Consider the following 21,831-nt stretch of genomic DNA (forward strand, 5'->3'; position numbering starts at 1 on the left):
TGTGCAAAAAGCTTCAGGGATATACTCATTATTTTTTATTATTGTATTTCCTACGTTTTTCTACTGTTCTCGGAGAATCTGCTATACTTAAGTGAGCAAGAAATCTTTATCCCTGTATTACATTTTATTTTTTGTCACAAATTATTGATGCATTCACATGGATGGCATTGGTTTTTCTTCTGAGAGTGGAAGTGTTAGGGGTCACAGGAGTTCATTTTACCTGTAATTAAAGCTTGTGAAAATGTGCTGTGAACATGTGGAGTTCAGTTTAAAACTGTACCAGTTTTGAACTGAACTTTTAAAATGTTCCTTTATTTAATAGTATTGTGCTTGTGAAATCTTACCATGTCTAAATTGTCATAGTTTTTGTGTTGGGTTGGGTTTAACTTTTACATTTTTTTATGTTAAGTTGTGCCCTCACCACGTCGTAATGTGGGTGTAAGAAGCCTGCATCGCGGTCATTTTCCAGGCTTAGTAAAGGGATGTGGAAACTATACCAAAATGAGACAAAGGAATGGTAAAATTAGAAATGATGAGTTCCCCTCGGTGTCCAGTTATACTCAAGCTGGTCCGCTCCTGTCTGTGATTCTCTCTGATGGCCCAGACTTGTTGAAAGCTCCTCTGTATAATACAGAGCATAAACATCAATGTGAAACTGGGGCCAATCCTGAAACTGGGATAATTAGAAATGTGATTGTAATTGTAAAATGACTTTAATTTAATTCAGTATTTGTTTTAAAACATTGATTTAACAATTTGATTTAATAAATTTGTAGTGATTGTAACTGTGGATGGCCCCCGAACATACATAACTGTTAAGGTGACTGAACAAATACTACACATTGGTTCCTAACTTTTCACCACTGAGGACATTTTCTCTTCTGTCTTTGAATTAAATGACCCCAGCCCCTTTTTTGTTTTGCATAACATATTTAGAGATGTACTGATTTTGATATGGATAGCTCATTAAGCAATTAAGACACATCAGAAACCCAAAAGTTTTTAAGACTTTTAAAGGGTTGCCTGTTTGCATCATCAGTATCTGTTTTGTTGTTGAAGCCTACCGCTTTGGGCCCTGAAGTGTTAATGCTGATGAGACAAGTTTAAGATTAGCTTCTGATGCTTCTGTAACAATGTGATATGCAATTTAGTGAGGTAATGTGTCGAACATGGAAATAAGATAATCTGCTAACTGAGTTAATGCACAGGAGAAAACCTCAAGGTTAAATTAAGGTTATAACAGTACATTAAGAAAAGTAGCAGCCTTTACACATGGGATTTGCTTCATAAGTGTTGATTAAATAAGTTTTTATTAAGATTCTTCTGTTGGGTGGAAATAGTTTTTTACCTTTGAACTGCTGTGATGTGAGCATAGGTGAATACCTTCAGTAGGGATGTAGTACACCAATCCCATTTTAAAAGTATTCTGGTCAGTTTCTGTGCTTTTCACTGCCTGGCATGTTTTTAATGTCTGTACGCCGACCATCTTATGGCACAAACAGATTTGCCATGTGAAATAATTTTGCTGTTTGAAATAAAAATTTACAAGGCCTTTTAAAGAACTACCTTCCTAGGAAGACCATTGAAAAATTATGACAAAACATATATTATGCTGACCTATCGCCTGCATTCAAACTGAAAGGAAAAAATCTGGAGGAAGATTGGCAAGTGTTTAGGGGCTGCCATGGGTGAAATGGAGGTCCTGTGGCTGTGTTCAAAGTCTAAGTTTGTTTGTGTGCACTGTGTAAACAACAGCATCACAAAATCCTCAGACTGTACCTCACGAAATGAGTGCCAGTCATTGAAAAGATTTCTTACCTAATAGATGCCACAAAGTTGAGTTAAAAAGTCACTGCTAAGCCCTTGCACTGAAGGGCCAAGAAGACGGGTTGTGTGCTGTGCTGTGTGCTGAGGGGACTGCACTCGCGTTCAGTCGGGCTGAAAGAAACAGGCAGGTGTGGCTTGTCTGGTGGTTAACATTAAGGACCTGATGTGGGCTTACAATAGTTAAATCACCCCATTTGCTGTTGCTAATGTTTCTGTATTTATAATGGCATAGATTCTCAGTAGGAGTCGTAAAGGTGCACCTTCTTTGTTGCCAGTGCTCATTAGTGTTGTTTATCCGTTATTTTTCCTTTGCGTTTTTTTTCCAGAATTTCTCCTTTCAGAACAGGAGTGTTAGTGCTTCCCAGTCTGACCTCATTACATCTTGGAAGCTAAGCAAGTCTGAACCTGGTCCGCACTGCTGATGACAGAGACCTCAAAGGCAGACCTGGTTTCTGTTTGAAGCGGTGTTATTGGACCAGGGGGTGTCAAGATCAGTATGTCCAATCCAGCGCTCCAGCATGGTGACTGGACACTGTGCTGATTCTGATTACGGAGTCGATAAAGATCCCAAGGCGCAGTTTGTGAAAGCATGACAGTAGGGCTGACTCACGTCTGCTCTGGGCTTGCTAAGTCAGACCTTAGTTCATCTAGTGGGGCAGTTTCTCAGTATTCCTGCATATCATCTGTGTGTAGTGGTGCAGTGGAGGCATAGAGGCTGGGGTTGTGGTTCATTCAACACCAACAACAATAATAACCATAATAATAGTAAAACAATAATTATTTACGCTTGTATAGTACTTTTCTGGACACTCCACTCATAGCACCAGTGCGCTCCCCACATACATGCTCTCAGTGGGGAGGAGAGCAGAGTGATGAAGCCAGTTCATAGAGGGGGATTATTAGGCCATGACTGGTAAGGGCCAAGGGGAAATCTGGCCAGGATGCCGGGGTTACACCCCTACTCTTTTCGAGAAACACCCTGGGATTTTTAATGACCACAGAGAGTCAGGACCTTGGTTTTACATCTCATCCAAAGGATGGCGCCTTTTTACAGAATAATGTCCCCGGTCTATACTGGGGCATTAGGACCCACACAGACCACAGGGTGAGCGCCCCCTGCTGGCCCCACTAACACCTCAACCTTGGCAACCTTGGTTTTACCCAGGAGGCCTCCCATCCAGGTACTGACCAGGCTCACACCTGCTGGGCTTCAGGGGGCTGCCCATTGTGAGTTACAGGATGATATGGCTGCTGGCTCCTCTATGTAAAACACTTTTTAGATTAAAATAGCTGTATACATTGTGTGATTATTATTATTATTATTATTATTATTATTATTATTATTATTATTATTATTATTATTATTATTATTATTATTGCTGCTGCTGAACTGCTTGTTGCAAGTGGAGTCACTGAAAACAGATAGTCTTGTTGTTTGTAAGAAGAAAACCAGTGACATTTATTTTCAGTTTGTTTTTCTAGAGATGATGATGAAGTGACTTTAACAGTCTGAATACATCACTGGGCATCTGAGTCTTTGCCAGGAGGGCCTGGATCACGTGGCTGCAGTAAGAATAGTGCACATCTGTTTTGATCTTATATGCTGTAGCTTGCATAAGAAATCAGCAGCTTCCTTGAGAAGTCAGTAAATGTCTACTAACCCAAACTCAATGGCATAGAAACAGTAGTCTAAATTACTGTGCAAACACTGGCACAGAAACTCCGAATCAGACAAGTACAAACTCCGTTCATTGCTCATCACTCAGTATTGGCTGGTCAGGCCTTTAAGATAGAAAGTGTTGTTTATTTTACATCACATTCAGGTAATCTTGATCACCAATTGCACATTTACGGAATTAATGTTTAATCATTGTAAGGCATGAAAAGGAAGAAATGTGAGGTATAACCATGGTAAGAAATGAAGATGTATTTTTCCTTCAGAAGATAGGGGACAGTAACCTTTTAACACGCATCCCTTGACGTGTGTATACATACAGCACGTGAGGAGGAATGTGACTCACACTGCCGTGGTGGAGGAAGGTGAATGTCACTGGGTGGCCCAGCTGAAGTCCTGACTTGAGTCCTGTTGAGACTCTGCAGAAAGACTTGAAAACGTGAAGCTGCCCCAAGCAGAATGGTGGCTGTGCGAAGATGGTAGAGACTCACCCAGAAAGACTTGTGGCTCTAATTGCTGCCAAATGTGCTTCTACCAAATATTGATTTCACAGTCGGAGTACTTATGCAATCAACATATTTATTTTTTGATGATGTTTACTGTACATTGTCTTGCACTTAGAAGTCTTCATTTTGAGCTTTGAGGTTTTAAGTAAAATTTAGGTTAAAGTTTATGCATTGTTTTGTTATTTCACAAAATGGGACACCATATGAAGGGTCTGAATACTCTTGCAAGGAGCTTAAAAAGTGTATAATTTTAACTTTCGTTTTAAAAAGAGAAGGAAACCCTTTACCCTCAAGTACCCTTTTACTCGGGGTGCTGTGAGTCTCTGGAGAGTGCAATCATGATGTTTATGTACAAATGCATCTTCTGTAGTTTGTTAATCTGCCAAATATTAACACTTATACCTCCATGCTATAAAGTAAATTTGTTTTTTCCAGAATATTTTTTGATATTGTGAACTGGAATTTTAATAGAGTTTTTTTTTGTTTGTGTTGCAATTAAAACAAAACATTGAAACCACCAAAATATTTCAAGTTGACATTAGCAAGTGTTAGATGAATTGAAAGTAAAATAAAAATAACATGCAGTTTCCTTAGTTTTACATAGTGATCCTTATTTATTGAGAATCAGATCTTGATTTTTAAAATGTAATTGTTTTTATTGCTTTGAAACCTTGAAAATAAGATGTTATTTCTTAAAGTCAGACAAAATTAAATAATGTGCGTTTTCATTTTTTGAAAGTATGTATTAACAGTAGGATTTTTTACAGCCTTGACTGTCTTTATTGATATTATTTGCATTTCTGTAGGTGTATATATTTTGCACATTCTTGCAATGATGCTCAACAGACAAAAAGGTTCCTGTGAGTTAATGAATATTTTCATCAAAATGCTCTGCATATAAATGTTTTAAAAGCCGTGTCATAACATTCACTAAGCTTACACATGACAGCTAGCATCTGTTACTGCATTTTCATCTTAAATATTTGATGATTACCTCTCCAAATCCAACAGATTCATAGCCCAGAGGGTTTTATTTTCTTATAGCGTGTGTAATTCTAGAGACATTTATAAAAGCACAGTTCTGCACAAGAATAAGACTTCAGATTACTTACGCTCCAGCACAAAAATCTTAGGCCAGATATAGAATTACTATACAGACAGTTATACCTTCTTTGTTCTTGTCTTTGGGGTGGAAGGGAGTGGAATACACATGGATTATGATATGTTGTTCTGTTCATAAAACTATGACCACTGAAAAGTGAAAAGTAGCTTCTTTGTGTTATTTTTGAGTAATTATGCATGTGTTGAAAGAAGAATGTTTTCCTTGCATAAAATGTTTAATGAAAAAAAAGTAATCATTTAATGCAGAGAACACCCATCTGTTACGTGAGTAACATTATGATGTGATAAGACTGAGGTTTGCACATGGATAGGTCATTTTCACTTGACCTTGTATACATGGAAAAGGCAGCTCACCATGGTAACCTTGGTCTTCAGGCTTTCCAGACAGTAAATCATTTCAGCCCTCTTCATGTAATACTTTTATTGGCTGTGCAATTGAAATGTCATGCTTCACGAACAGAGAAGCTAGTAATTTCTTACGCGTGATTAAACTACTTCTGTAAGGCAGAAACGCAGCGCAGAAAGGGGGTGCAGAAAAGCATCAAAAGACAAAACAAAAACATGAATGTCTTTTGATAAAATTCTGAAAAAATGAACCGCAACATTTTGCTAATATATGAGGAATATCAAAGATTTTTTTCCCCCCCTGATGTTTTTCCCTGGCTTGTCTTCTGCCTATTGCATATGTAGCCGGTCTGAATTCTGCAGAAGGTACATGGCACGCCAGAGACAAACCACGCGACTGATATAAGAATCAGCTCTTTATGAATATTAATGGAGCAAGCAATTACCTTGGGGAAATTTCTTCTTTAGTTTAGCTTTACTAACACAGAACTCACCTTTGACGCTTCGCGGTATCAGTTGAAGTAAATCCCAGAAGGGTTTTAGAGCTGTTACGTTGGGATGTCATTTTCTAAAAGACATGCTAGTGCAGGTTTCCCAGGAAAATGACTTCCCTTGGTCTCCATCACCGGTTTCCAAACAAACAGGTGTAGATATTGGGAATTTTCAAGCTCCCAGCTCCCGTATAGTGGCTTCACTTTTATCTGTTTCTTCATGCTATAGGTGTCAGCTTTTCAAATCCTGCAAAACCTACGATTTTATCATTATCTTATTATTATGCACATAAAATATACCATAGATATTTATAAATAGGTTATGGGGACACTGTTCTTGCACTAAAATATATTCTTCTAATTATTTTGTACTTGGTGCTGTATTATTTTTTAACCTGTCCCATGTTACAATGATACACATTAGTTTGCTTGCAGGGATGGTGCAAAATATGGAAGCTACAGTATGTGATTTAAAAATCTGAAGCTAATGTTTAGCTTCATTCCGGATCCTGAATGAGGATCTTTGGCTTTTACCGTTTTATTATTTTTACTAAGCTGGTCCACCTTTGCTCCTGTTGGTTTCCCTCTGTTGGCTGCGTGCAGCTATGGGTAAAAGACACGTCATGGAGCAGATGTGGGTCAGCTGGAAGCCCCATGTGGACTAGCTGTGAGTGGCTCCAGACCTGAGGGACACCAGCGGCCTGACCCTTTGGACTAGGGTCCTGCCAAGGTCCCCAGCAGGCCCGGAGCTGCTGGGAGGGTCCTGATGTCAAGCTTGTGGGGCGCAAGGGTCGAGTTGCTCACTGATGGGGTTAGTGAGTGCCTTCTTTGGGGAGCGACCAGAAAACGAGCACCCATGCTTTTCTGCAAACTGCTCTCTCTTGGTTAATGGACGGCACCAGGTATTCATAGGGTTTCCCCGAGTTCCTCGGTGAGCGAACAGTCAGGCCCCCCCTGGACTTCAGCACGGATTTGTAAAATATTTATTGCTGAAGCCAAACAAAAAAAGACACTGGTAGCATTTCTTTGTTTCCTTATAGCCAAGAAGGTGAGGGGGGGGGGGGAGGTCGACTATTTTGTTCTTTTATAAATTTCTCCAGACACATTTTTGCTTTTTTTTTTTTTTTTTTAATCCGAAGCTTGGATCTTAACCTAGAGTCAAATTATGCATCTGGGATAATTTAAATCAGCGTTTAAATACTGATAATAGAAAAAACATCTGAATTGATTAGCCTTCGTATGTTTACAGCTCACTTTAATTGCTTAAAAACGCCATTTGTCAGCTTTATGTTGTATCGACAAATGCTATTGATTTATCCGATTTTGTCTTTGTCTTGTCTTTCGTACATAAAATTCACATATGCTGTTCAAATGGGAAATGGTTGTATCGATTTCCTTAACTTGAGCCCAAATGCTAAAGATTTTTGGATAAGCTTTCTCATTACTTAAGCCAAAATCAATAAGAAAGAGCATCTTTTAATGAATGAGCAGTTTGAACACCATACTGCAGAAATGGGGTCCTGTTCATCCTCTGCTTTTCGAATCGATCACCCAGGTTGCTTAAGTGAGGTCCAATTGGTTGACATTGTGGTTTGCTTTTGTGTATAAACTTGCAGCTTCAGAAAAGAGGAGAGGAGCTACAGAGACAGCAGACGGAAATACTTCTACTGCAAGAGAAAAAAGATGGACTCCTTGCTGAGGTATGAAATTAAAACAAAGTGCCAGAAAATGAAACCTATTGTGTTTGCTGTGTTTGTAGAAGGGCTGTAGTGCAGTGTGAGTCTGCACATTGCAGCAATAGTCATGCAGCAGAGAACTCATAAGATTTTTACACACAAAACACATCTTTATTTCTCAGATTAAAAATAATATTTTCTTTATGCACATAAGCTAAATATAAGCCGTTTGAATGAATGCTGACCGTGCAGACAGTCTTGTGACTGCTTTTAGCATATTTTAGTAATCACTTGCATGAGGTTATCAGAATTCAGATTGGATCTCTTTGAAGTGCTGGGAAACGAATGCCGTGTGGTGGTTTTTGCGGCTGTAAAATGTTTTTATTTTTGGATTTTTTTCAATTCTTTTTTTTGAAGCGGCAAGCACAGGAGCACAGGATGCTACAGATTCAGGAAACACAGAAACACAAAGAGAGAGAAGCTCTGCAAGTGGTGGCTCAGATGGAACAATTACAGACTGAACTCGAAGCCTCCCGTAACTTATATAAGCAGGCCACATGCCAGGTACAGTACGGAAATGCCATTAACTACCCTGAACTGCAGTTACTTCATAAATTACCCTTATTACTCCTCAGCTTAATTATCTCAAAATGACATATTGATGAGCATACAGGCATGATAGAGATCTCATGTTGCACTGTATATAAATGTATTGGTTTTATGTTAGTCCTGGTATTGATGTCTGACTTGCACTTCAGTTGAAAATCTTGATGCCTTCCTTTTTCCAACATATCGATAAATATTTTGTTGACCTCTTAAGTATGCCTGTTTTGTGGAGTGAGTTATTTTCGTGGGTGTAAAGTACTGAATGGAAGAAATCCTTTTTGTAGGTTAACATTGGTTTTGATGTCATAAATAAGTCCAGGAACGTGAAAAGCATTGAAAAATTATGGTTTTATTTCCTTTTCTAATGTAAAGTTTGGTTTAAATGTCACACATTAGCATGTGAACTTTTTAAATGAGCTTGTTTGCTCAGTCATGTTCACATGTAAATAACAAAATTGAATCTATAGAATGGATTACTGTCTGATGTAGTGGACTTATGTGTAGTTGCAATTGATATTAATTTAAAAAATTGCATGTTGTCCTAAACACAAAGCATGCCTTGCTATGTGAAGGCATTTCAGTTCTGTTTGGAACTTCAGTAAGAAACCTTTTAAATAAAAGTGAAGAGACTTCTATGGCTCAGAAGAATATGAATGACAAGGAGTTCTCCTAATATTTTATACTTCATACATTATTCAGCAGAACATTTCACTGATCCGGTACTGTTTGGAAATCTGTTGTCATCACATATTTGTTATACCTACCATTATCAAACCTCACATCTAAAGCACTGCAGAGAATACGCGAGATCAAATTTCAAACTGCTGAAGTTTTGGACAAGATCACTAAGCTGTGTTATTATTGGAATGTCCCTTAAAACATAAGAGAAAATATGGAAAAAAAAACATTTTTTATGCATTTTCAAGACAGAAGAACTGTTTTGCATTGTATGTTATGCAATGATCCCTATTTAATCAGTAATTAAAGCAGGAAGAAAAACATGAATACATATTCAGATTATTATTCACGTTTTTAATGCGTAAACCTTTATTCATGCTGACAGCAAATAAGCTTTTGAATGCATCTGATGTTTCAATTAAGAAATAATTATTGGGTTACTGTACAAAACTGTTTTAATAACTTATACTGTGTCCTGCTGTTGTTAAGAAATCTGATGCCTTTGGGCATACACGTCTGAAATATTTTCTTGGGAACATAAGCAAAACAGACAATCATTTTATTCTGAAGCGGTGTCTTTGATGAAATGTTTTTCTTTTCAGTTCTTCTGCTTTTCCAAGATGAATTTAGGCTTAACTGTTGATCCCCAAAGTGTAAAAGAATGTATTGTATCAGCTAAAATACCTGTTGCAGCTGCACTTTTTTTCCCAGTGCGATTGTCTTTACATTCCTACATCTTGTCAGTTTCAATATCACTTTGCTGGAGATTTTTATTCTTTAAATATGAAGCCTTTCTGCAGCGAATATGACCTGTTTTCCCACAAAATAGGTTGATTGAATCTGTCACAGGATTGAAGCTTAAAGTAAATTTGCTGCAGAACATGGAGAGGCACTGAAATGTTAACTGAGAGCAGCTGAATACAAAAGCAGCCTGTTTTAAGGTTGCTCCTTGCTTTGTTTCTCATCTGTGCGTGGTGTATCTTAAAAGATGACTGAGAAAGTAAGCTACATTATGCATTCCCTACATATATAAAGATGATTTAATATGTTCTTAGGTTTCAGCATCATTGAGTAGCTTTAATGTAGGCCCTGTGGTACTACATTTTGCTCTCATGCATGTATTCAGTGTCGGTTTTAATGTATAATGCCAGTAGTTAAGAAATTGAAGATGTAAAATTCCTTACCAATTACCTGCAGGGATTCTTGAAAAATTCCCCGTTCTCAGGCTTTAAAACTAAGAAATGAAGACAGTATGCACGATAAATGTTAGTTTTAATCAAATACTAAGGTATTATAATCATGCCTGCAGCATTGAATTATTTAACCTTTGAATGACCTCACTGTTTTCTGGTGACCAGATCAGAAAACCTAATCTGCTTTGTGGGGCTCTAAGGCTGCTACAGTGAGTAAAAACAAACAATAAAATTAAGGAATAAGATGGAGGGTCTGTGTTGTATAAACCGAGTGATTAATGGTGAAGTGTTTATTAAAATCTGTTTAATTCCCATATATATACTTTTAAAAGGGGAATGCTTACTTTTGGTTAAAGCTAAATGAACATGCAATCAGATTAGACCTCACATTTGATTTGATTGGTTTTCCAGCCTTATACTGTTGCTTTCAGTCTAAGAACATGTACTGTACAAATATGGAGAATTGTCAGAAAGAGAAGATATCAATTCCATTCAAGCACTCGGATGCTCTCTTTGATTGATAAGATGCCGTCTCTCATTTATGGTGTCTTGTTGTGATTGGTTTTGAGAGACACAGGGATCTATATTAAGTAAAGAGTGAAAGTTTGTGCTGAATTATAAGTGAGTAAGATGAAATTGACAAATAAGAGCTTGAAAAAACAGTAGGTTCAGAAATGAACAACCAGCAAAACTTTGACAGATTTATTCACACAAAGGTATAACACTGCATTATATATATATATTTATTTTCATTTTAAATGTTCAATTAAAATTATACCTGTGTTGTTTGAAAAAAATATCAGGAGTTCTTATGGTTCAGTTATCTTATATCTTATTCTTATATCTTCAGATATAATCCGATCTGTTTCATTCAAAATATTTAAAAATGATCATATTTTGACATCTTTTACATTAATTTATCAAATTAAATTTGTTGTTGTTCCAATTAGTAATTTCAATTAGTATTGCCTAGTTTTTGTAATCGATTCTGGATTTGAATGCTTAAAATGAAAAGCATGGCTTTCGAATAACTGTGAAAACAAAGGGTAACGAAGGGTCCTACAACTTCGCCAGCCCCGAGATTATCCTTTAATTCACCTTATTGATCTCTAAAGGAACAAGTCAAGGTGTTTATTCCATGCTGAAAAGAGAAGAAAGAAAACACAACGTTTCGGCCGTGGAGCCTTCTTTGGGTGTGGCGGGTGCTGAGGCAGCGACCCACCTGGACTAATTTTATCTTTACACATATATGCGGGTACAGACGCAAATTTTAGCACCCTTTATCTGGAATTTGGTTATTCACTAATTAAGTGCAATGAATATTGTTTATTAAACTGTACTTATGTGTCACTGCTACTGCGACCTCCTTTGCTCAGCGCTCATTCACCCTCTCAAGTGGGGTTTTCAGGTTAATTGTCTCTTTCAAGTTGCAGCGTGACGGAGGCCTTCGGAGATGCAGACGTGCTGCGTTCTGATTACGGAGCTCTCACACATTAGGCCTGCCAAAGAATGAAAAGTGCCGAGATCTTGGTGTCGCTCACGAAGTTGCATTTAAAGGACAAACCACTTCATGAGACTGTTGCATAAATACCGTCCTGTTGTGTGGCGCACACCGCAGACTTTGGGCCGAAGCGTCTGGAGAGTGCGGCGGCCCGGGTCTGCGCGGGGGCGACGGTGTAAGAGGCTGGCAGGAACGACAGGAAGGTTAACTCGGTTGCACCTAGATCATCTCTCGTTTTCATTTCTGTCCCTCCTGGTCACTTTAAACGCTCAGCTGGGAGAGCCACGCGGGTCTGCCGTGCGGCGGGGGCCGTCCGCGAGGGACAGCCGCAGTGCGCTGGCCGCCGCCAAAAGCTGCCCACTGGCATGAGGCTTCTGTGGCTCTTAAACCTGATTTCGTGCCAGTTGAAAAGAAGCATCTTGAAGCTGTAGCTCGGATCAGCTGCAGAGAGGAGTGACACAGAGCCTCAGTGCAGAAATTATGAAAGCAGCTGCCAAGGTGAAATGAGATTTCTTTTCAGGGGTGATGTGTGAGAGCACTTGCGGTGGTTAGGTTTTTTTTTTCCCATCTTTAGCAGCATGCTCAAACATAAAATTCCTTTCGGATTGTTGCTTTTATTTTACTTCCTTTAACATGGACGCTCGTGTACACAACTGATGTTGATTACTCAAAAAAGAAAACAAATCAAATTATAGTCTAAATGTTTTCAGTCTCAGAAAAGGGATAATATGGAATGTGTTTTGAATACAAAAAAGGTTGCCTACAGTATAATGCTCAGACAGAGCTTCAGAACCTGGACTTATACTGATTGTGCATCATCATGACTTACAATTCAATGTTTTCCTTAATATTTTGCATGTTGTGCAAAAGTTGAAAACGCTTTGTAAATTTTTTTTTTCTTCCTGAGTGCAATTCTTTGTTTAGTTTGATGCAATATTGTCCTTGATTGTTTTTCTTTCTGAAATCCTCACTACTTATTTAATTTGATTTTATTGGGCCTTTTGTGGAATTTGTGTTATATGTAATGGCCAAAACCCATTAAATAATTTACCATGGCTGAAGTCTGCCGCTGTGCTTTTAGAAATGCTTGCAGCACCTTAACAAAGCAACAGGATTTTACAGAGGCGCACACACGCATACACAATGAAATTCCCTCTCTGAACTGAACAACATGAAGCCAGATTTATTATTGCTCAGATAAACATGAGGCTACTGAAGACAAAATATCACTAAGGACCATAATCTATGCCAAGATGGCCTTCTGCCTGTACTTAAATTAATAGACTTCAAAGTGCTTGTCATATGCTGAATTTAATATCAATGACTTGAGCTTGGAGTTTGAGGAGCAGAAAAAAATCAGTCTTCATCATTCAGAAAGGTTCTTAAAGTGCTCATTAGGTTTAGATGTGCGATTTTATTATGTCTGAGACGGAAAGAAAAACGTTTAATTTCATATTGATATTTTTAAAATTGAAATTTCATTTGTATTGCATTGCCCTCAACAACAAGCGCAAGGCACGCTGTGCATTGTTTGCTCAATTACACCAGCTGTCTTAATCGCAATAACAATAATAATGTCCTTTAATTTGAATTCATCTGAAATGTAATGATCATTAGTAGGGCTTCACACTAGCATGTGGCACTTCCTCTGGAAACGCTCATGCATGTTTGGAGGTAGCACTACTCTGGGGTAGGACAATATAGTAAATAATGAATTGTGGGATGCAGCCAAGCTTGCAGAAAAGAACTATTTGAGGGATGGTGCATGAACTGAAAGCTGTAATTTTGACAGGTGGCAAGGTGTCGTGTCATCAGGCCCTTCCAAAGCCTCATATCTCAAACCCATTGATTAATGGCTCTAATTAAGGAATGAAATCAAGCATGTGAAGACAGGGGATCGCTTTAGGTCCGTGTTTGGTAGTTTTCTCTTCCTGGCGCACAACTCATCCATCTAAATATCACTGCTCTTCCATTTATTACAGCTGGGTGATACCAAACAGGAGCTGGAGGGGGTGAAGGCAGAGCTTGAGGAGGCCAGACGCGAGATGCTTGCTGCAGAGGCGGAGGTGAGAGCGTGTTGTGTTATGCAGACTATGCTGGCAATCTCTCTGTCAAAGTGTTTCTGATCCCCAGTTTTTTACTTGCAAGCAACGTCCCGGATTTCGGAGTTTCTGGGGCTGCGAGCGCCCCTTACATGTTGTAGAAATGTGTTTATACATGTGTTGCTGATCTGTGTTTGGATCAGCTGTGCCCGAGAGTGAGGTGTGGTCCTTGGCATCTTTTTGCAGGTAAATGGCACAGGAAGGACATGGGACTGTTTAATAACGACATGAGGAAGATGAAAAAAGACCGTGATGATGTAGAGAAAGTGCAGGGACAGCACTACAATCCGGCAGCATCGATAATTAGAAATGACAAATTATTTGGGGCTTTTTTTTTGGAGAACAATAAAAAATGTAACCCAAAAAAGTAAGGCTTTCCTGAAATCCTGCAGAACAGGTCCGTCATTAATGAGTCCGGCTTACTGTTTACCGTACTGAGCTCCATCCACGCAGACTGCTTCCTAACAAGACTGAAAGTCTGGCATTGCTGTGCACAGCTAAACACGTCCCAGGGGATGCAGTTCTTCTTCTTCGGCCTTGCATTGTAATGCTTAAGCCTCAAATCCCTTGTTGGCTTTCCGCTGCACAGATAGTCTGAGAGAGCCACCAGCTGGAGTCTCCCCGTGTGTAGGGGTGCAGTGTCAGTTTGATCTTTTCGGTATTTCTGCTTACTGGTTTGGCTCATCAGGAATAAATAATTCAACATGTTAAACAAACACAATGAGTGCTTGCTCATTTAAAAAACAAAACAAAACGTGGCACCTCTAATTTTCTTAAATGTCTGTAATGGATCTTCCTTCCAGGAGCTGATTGTTTTTTCCGCTGCCTGTCTCGGAAAGCAGCGTTGAAAAATGTCACTCATAAGGAGAACATGAGGGAGATTGCTGTATTTTGTATCTGAAGCATTCCCACTGCACCTTAATTAAATAGAGATATTCTAATGTCACTAATATCAGAATTCTGTCATTCTATATATATCTATCTGTTATGGGTATGCATGAATAGCTAGTGTACATGGGGAGATAAGTTCTTCGATGACTGCTTTATAAGATTACCAATCATCTCAAAATTATAGCCTTCCAATGCAAATCTGCATTTTTTTTCAGCTATGTGCATTACTGCGATATAACATACAGGCTACATTTTAATAATGATCATTTGCAAGATTATTTTAGCATCCACACAGAGAAAAAATGGATTTTTCACGATTCCTTGCATGACCATATGTGGTATTAGTCAGTGTGAGGTATTGCTAGCAAGCTCATTGCTTTCAAAAATCAAAGTTAAATGGTTCATCTATCATCAGAATTTGTGTCTGGGCGACTTGTCTGAGCATCAGTATGATTTATGGTTTGAATTGGAGGAGTCAACCATGCATGTTTCTTAGTTTATCGTTTTATGCTGTCTTCAATTAAATGTCTATAAACAGAATGATGGCTTTACGACATTGTCCATCAATAAAGACGATCAAGTTTTGCATGAGGATATGTAATTTTCACAAAAGTAATGCCCTCTTGACTTCTAACAAAAAGGGTTTTAAAAATTGTGTACATGAAATGAAAGTGCTCTCCGTGTCCTTTCCATTTTTCATTAACTAAAGAGAGTGATTTTATCATTCTGAGATTTTTATGTCCCCCCGTTTTTATTTATTAAGCAAAGATGTTGGTGATTCCTTATGTGCTTCTTAAAGTAAATGTCACCTCTGTGATCTGCAGTGGCTTTTTTTTATCATTCCTGATTGCCCCAGGATGGAGTCTTTACATAATTGTGCCAAATACAAATATATTTGCGAACTGAATATATTCCAGTTTCCCTCGCAGGTTGTGTACTGGTGGCGGCATGTTTGCTGATTTCACAGTAGGTAAAGGTTATAAGCACAATGTCACTGTGGAAAATAATTCCTTGTCAGAATATGAAAATAAATCAACTTGCAGAGGGTATGAATATTTGAGTGAAAAAAGGCTTTCAATTTCTGTGAGGACATTGAATAATGATACTTTCTGTGTCTGCATTTATGAATATACACCATTTACTGAGGGAGAGCTTCCTTGCTCTCTCATCATGCAGGCACTTCTATTGTTCTTCTGTAAGATTATAAATCAGGGCTTTTTTAATAATATATATCACCAGCATTAAATAATAATAACAGAATAAATAAGATTGACAAAAGCCCCCGATAAAGCATCTCTACTTTGTTTCAGCTGAGCTGTTTATTTTGCTCTGCTGCGGTATTATGTGTAAAAGTATTGACAGAGGTATACCCTAGGAGATATGGAAGATATTAAATCGAAATCTCCAATTACTGACATTTTCAACTTTATGTATTTCAGTAGTAACAGGTTTTGAAAAACCTGCTTTGAGTCTCTGTTTAGCAGAATTATATAATGTATCTGTCAAAGTCATTTGCTTGTCTTCTAGAATGTGAATGGCGTTCGACTGCCATAACTACAAAGACAGATTATTTTGGCACAGTGTATTGCACGCATGTATATTCTAAATCAAATTAATACATTAAATTAAAACATTCAGGGAAAGCGCCATTTTTTTTCTTTGCAACAAATTGCTGGTTCCCCTGGATTCCCTTCTTTCAAGTCACAAAAAGGAGAGAAACGCAATAAGGATCATCTCTGGAAAATAGTGTGTTAAAGAACAGCAGAGGGAATTTATGCTACTGGAAACACTAAATCAAGTTAAATCGCAATAGGAAGTGCATAACGTGAGAATTTCTCAGCAGTCACACAGTTCTTAAAACGTAGGAATTAGGAAGACAGGAAACTGCAAGAATGGCTTCCAGTACCACAGAGGATAATACATGTCAAATGAAAAAAATGACAGTGGGGAATTAAAAAAAAAATTAAAGAAGGACTTGATTAAATTTTTACCCTCAGCAAGAAAAAAGGAGAAAGGAGAAGAGGGACCTTGACTCTGGCTGGAGAGGGTAAAATTAATCAGCGTGCCATCTCCTGCAAAGCCTCAGTTAATCATTAGCGAGGGTTCTTTTATTTACGAAATGATATGTCTGCCCTGAATTACCATATCACATGGGTTGCGCGCTGGAGCCCATGCGTGGTAGAGCGGGAGAGCGCCGTGGACCGCTCTGCTTGAGTAAATGACATACTGTAGGGCACGGGGTTTCTCCGCAGCCCGATCTAGTGACGTGGCGGTGCAGCTACATATTTCAACAGACCGGTTCTTATCCTCTGTATGACTTCACTTCGACACAAGATATCTGTGTCCAGACCCAGCAGCTAAGAAGATTCCAACACCTTCCAGGACAGAGTCTCAGTTCCTCATACGGTCGAATAAAGGTCTAAAGTTCAGCTCCTGCAGCTCGCGCAAGGTCAGTCCTGCGGGACAGGACACAGGTTTTAGTGCCTACAGAAGTCACAAGGATAAATCATTTCTTCATTCTTCCTTGGGTCTTGAACAGCAATGGTGTGGTCCCTCTGTCGCTAGCTGGTGTCGTGCCGTCAGTCATTGCTCCCTGCCTGTATGGTCTGCAGTGCAGATGTGTTGTCTGTGCTGTTACTTTTCGGAGCTCTGACAGATCCACGTGAGGTGCTTACCCTGCTAATATCTGCAGTCTTAACGAATCTACTGAGGGGGGGGTGATGTATTGGAAAAGGAGAACAGTCTGGTAGGGAGATGTTTTGATCCCTGAGAGTAATTTCTTGTCAAAGGATTAAGCCTGACGCTGTTGTTTTTCATTGGATGTGGTGACTTTCACGGTAGTATTTCTCACTGTCCCACAATTCTGTGTGTCAAGTATGGCCATAATTTCCAACAGGTCTAATTTAAATAAAAAAAGAAAGATGAATGTGTCTATGATGACACTACTGGCTATTTTTACTGGCCATTTAATGATTAAAGGTTTTAAAATATGATTCACTGTAACAATTTTTGTAGGGATTTTTGTGTTGAATATTTAGCAGCGTTCAAATTTGTGTTTTTTGAAGACACTGGCAGAACACGTGTTCCCCTGGGACTTTCATCGTGATTAATGTTGTGAGTTCATTTGTGTAGAACTGCAGGTGAAAGGTTTGTATTAGGCTTGTACTGTAAAACATATGTTTGGATTTTTAGATTAATCCGCAAATAGCCATGAAGCACATGGGCAACATTAATTTGGGATATAAAAATGTATAGTCTGCAAAACCGCAGCAAAAATAAATGTCTTGTAACATGAGTAAATTCAGTCATTAGAAATAATTATAAATAAGTGGAAGTAGGGGCTTCAGAATCCTCCGTAATAGGCATTTGATTTACTGGGTCATTTCTTACTATGGGATTCAAAAGAATAAAGTCACGCCAGCCACCCAGATGCTTATTGCACTGATTCCTCCTCGGTGCTGGTAATGTTTCAGTCATCTGCAGTTGTTCTGCTTGGGTGTCCAATGTGCATATATGTTACTGTCTAATTTTGTGCTCTGTGCTTTTCATGGAGGAATGAAAAAGCAGCGCTACAGAACATGCTATGGGACTGTCCAGGTGTGTGAGCGCTGCAGGAGTAACGGAGCCTGTCTGTCTCGGTGTGAGACGTGCGTAGGATTAGCTCTGCATTCTTCTGCCCAAGTGGGAAAGGGGCAGATAAAGGCTTTCATCTGGGTGCAGCAACAACAGTTATCATGCCCTCGTCTGTGTCGTATATGACAGCATGTTTATTTTGCTGGAGTGTTGGTGAATTTTCATAAAGAAACTATACGATTTCCGATTAATAACAAATCGCAGGAATATTGTATAATTACAGCCGCAGTTCGGGTCTGCTAGTTTTTGTTACTTTTCCAAGATCCCTCTCCAGCTGGTAAGCAAGGGAGGCGCAACCAACTATGTTTCATTTCACACTGTAAACTGCTTTAAATAAAGGTGCTTGAACACATTAATTACATTATGAAATTCCACTATGAAAATGACTTTTTTTTGTCTGAGATGTGTGCGGGACACGAGAGTGGAGATGGGCGGGGTCACCACACGCCTCTATGAATCGGAGACGGAGAGTGAAGTTGAGAAGAGGTCTTCTCTTGACTGCTGTTCTATTCTGGGCCCAGATAAGCTGTGTTTTGTGGCCTCCGGAGTCCCTGTAAACTGCGGTCACCTGGAACCTTATCACTGATGCTTTAAGAGTTCTAGATACTCCACAGTGCAAAGACCGAACGATTCAGAATGGTTCATCTGGAATGTGCCCGACTCGCTTGCTTTTGCCTTTAACCCCGGCGTTCGAAACTGGCGAGTTTCCGGCCCGAGAGCTGAAGCCCTCTGTCTTCCAGAGAGAGGCCCGGCGGAGGGCCACGCAGGGCGGCCCCGGGGAGGGGTCCGGACAGCGGCCCCCGGAGCGGGATCTGGGCGCGAGGCTGATCGGCGAGGACCTGGCTGGCTGGAAGGACAAGTGCACGTCTGCGAAGGAGAAGGTGCGGCACGCTGCGCCTCGTCCGTACACAAGTCGCACGCTGTCTAGGACCCCAGAGCGGTTCTATCATTTCCAGCTCAAATGCAGAACGGGGAGCTAGCGGGGCTCCGGGGGTCCCTGTCGGACTCCCGGGCGAAGCGTGTGTGGGCTCTCGACACTGCGGTTGAGTCCACAGGCACTTCCCTCGCCAGTCAAAACCAATTGTGATTTTAATTCCCTGGGTTTCCTGTCGTGGCTAAATCTGCCGTGTCACCGTGTTTGTGTTCGTCGTCTGATCGTGTCTGTTCCCATTTATCCACCATGCATTTCGCCCCGGACGTTCAAGCGCAAAACTGCAGGGCTGTATGAAGAAGACATCATGACGGATGACAGGACAGATTAGCCTACCTCTGGTACAGGGGAAGCTGGAGAGATGCAGAGGGTGTGCCAGGAGTGCAGCTGTGAAATTAAAACCGGGTTAATTTAATTACACAGTGTAATTAATTCATATCTTGAGCCAAAAAAAAAAGAGCTTGAGCATAGAATTCATTAGGCTAATTGCTTAATTAATTGTCTGTTGCATCATCCCATTTCAGCTGTGTCTTCATTATCGCATGTCTTAGTTTGGCAACAGTTTAGCATGTGTGATAAAATCTCTAAGGCAGCTGATAATTGTTAGTTGTCACACTAGGTAATGAGAGTCATTAAGGGCTCCATATGTTAATGTTTGCATAAACGAGTCTGAAGAACTCATCACCTTCTTTTGTCCAGATAAGCCCTAGGCTTGGTGTGTGTGTGTGAGAGAGAGAGAGCCTTGTTTTTTAAAAGGGTTTATTTTTGATTGGTATTATTTTGCGGTTTTTAATTTGAGCAAATCTTTTGCAAGTATTTTAAATTATTTTCTTTTCAACATATCTATACATACACACGCGTGCTTATCGGTAATCAAATGTGTGATCTCTGCCCTTGGCTGCAATTCTGGTTTAGAATCAAATAAAAAAATGTGCTACTTGCAGTTCTTTAGAATGAGGAGGAATATGCAATATTGTGTCTGGACCGTAGCGTTTGTCATTTTTCAGACTGTGGTATCCTCATTTCTGTTTCAAGTGGCAGTGTCGGGGAAAAACAATTCTGCATTCACGCTGATTGAATTCACACCTGCCTTTGCTTTTCGTTTTACACTATGTCACAGGTGAATACAGTCCCGCTGTTGTTTTTTTGTGAATTCGCATTGTTCAAATGCAGTAGTCTTATGCAGTTCATTGTGTGAATTTCTCCTCTCTTTCTGATCCGAGCACCGATTTGACCTGTGATTTGCATTCAGTTTCATTATCAATAGCTTGTGCTCTGCAAATCTTCCATGAAATCCTTCACAGGCAGATTCCAAGTCCAGAATACGATGATTTAGTGCTTGCTTTTATAAGATGAGCTTGAGTTGTGTTCAGAGTCTTAAGGGTTTCCACACTGTGGTGATCATAGCAGTTGGCACTGTGTGTCAAAGATACAGGGGGACCCCACTTTATGCCCCCCCCGAGTTTTCACCCCCTAGACTGTAGACTGTCCAAAAAACACAGTTCACGGAGTACAAAAATAGCTCATTTCTAGTAAAATCATTGCCAAATTACTTTGTATTATGACAGCATAATTAAAAATATGTATCATTTTATAAGCTGGAAGCTGGTTATGTCGCTAGATAAATTAAAATAAGCCGTTTTACTCTATACGGTACTAGGTGTCCTTATTTATCATATTACAATATTTAATGTAATTTTTTGTGGTATTATACTGTACATAAAATTTTAATTTAACAGTATGTCACTGTGTGTTGCTTTTATCTTTGTGTGTGGTGTACGTGCGCGATACACTTTGCCATCTTGTGTGTCCTCTATCCCTCATGTCCTACTGAGAGTTGTTTTTTTTCATTCTGCTTTTTTAAAAATGATTTCTTACCGACCTCTGACTGACTTCATTTACCCACTCCAAATCTTCACTCTGCCCCTGCGAGTTGTTAAAAATCAATCTTAGATGCTGTGCTATATGTGTGCAGGATCGCAAGACATAGGCCTTGGACCTGCGTGTTAGTCAGGTTTGTCATTACTTGGTACGCTCTCTGTACACAACTGCGACTCAGCCAGCAGGTGGAATTGTTCAAAGGCAATGTTTGCCAGACCACCAGATTGAATAGGTCCGCCTGAAATCCCCAATTTATCAGGTGATAAATACCGTTGCTATCAACCAAAACAGGACAGATGGACCCAACAGCCTGCTCTTGTTTGAAGCTGTGCTAAAGTTCCTGTATAAAAAGGTTTTTTTTTTGTTTCTTGTGGTGATTTCTGCAGTTAAGTAGTTTAGAGATCTTCTGAAATGACGGTGTCATCAGACCCCGTATCTTTTACGGGTTGCAGGTGGCCATTCCTGTCAGAGCTGGCTTGGTCGATCAGAACCTGCATGTTTTCCGACCTCAAGAGTGACCTGAAGGACCTGCTGGCCAGGGTTGGCCACCCTTGTGCCGCAGCATCAGTGTACAAGAGGGAGTTATAGTGACCTCACAGTGGAGCCACAGACAGATGGCACGGAGCGTTTTAATCTCTCCACTGCTTGTTTTACTACAAGCCTTTTTTTACCAGACAGTGTGTTAGAGCCGCTGTGTTGTTCTTTCAGCATCAGCTGGACATGTGTTATTTTTTTGCCATTTTATGGTACAGTAGTAGTTAAAACACAGCAGA

General features: G+C 39.6%; 1 protein-coding gene across 1 annotated transcript in view; it reads left to right on the forward strand.

Moving 5' to 3' along the window:
- Positions 1-21,831, forward strand: part of LOC148657667 (uncharacterized) — a 152,893-nt gene that overhangs the window by 34,892 nt on the left and 96,170 nt on the right. The window contains exons 8-11 of the mRNA XM_088644218.1: positions 7,583-7,666; positions 8,060-8,206; positions 13,603-13,686; positions 18,987-19,127. Of these exons, the coding sequence (XP_088500344.1) occupies positions 7,583-7,666; positions 8,060-8,206; positions 13,603-13,686; positions 18,987-19,127 (456 nt within the window). The remainder of the gene's footprint in view (positions 1-7,582; positions 7,667-8,059; positions 8,207-13,602; positions 13,687-18,986; positions 19,128-21,831) is intronic.

The sequence above is a fragment of the Lepisosteus platostomus genome, chromosome 8 (assembly GCF_059453375.1).
Source record: "Lepisosteus platostomus isolate fLepPlt1 chromosome 8, fLepPlt1.hap1, whole genome shotgun sequence".
NCBI classification, from domain to species: Eukaryota; Metazoa; Chordata; class Actinopteri; order Semionotiformes; family Lepisosteidae; genus Lepisosteus; species Lepisosteus platostomus.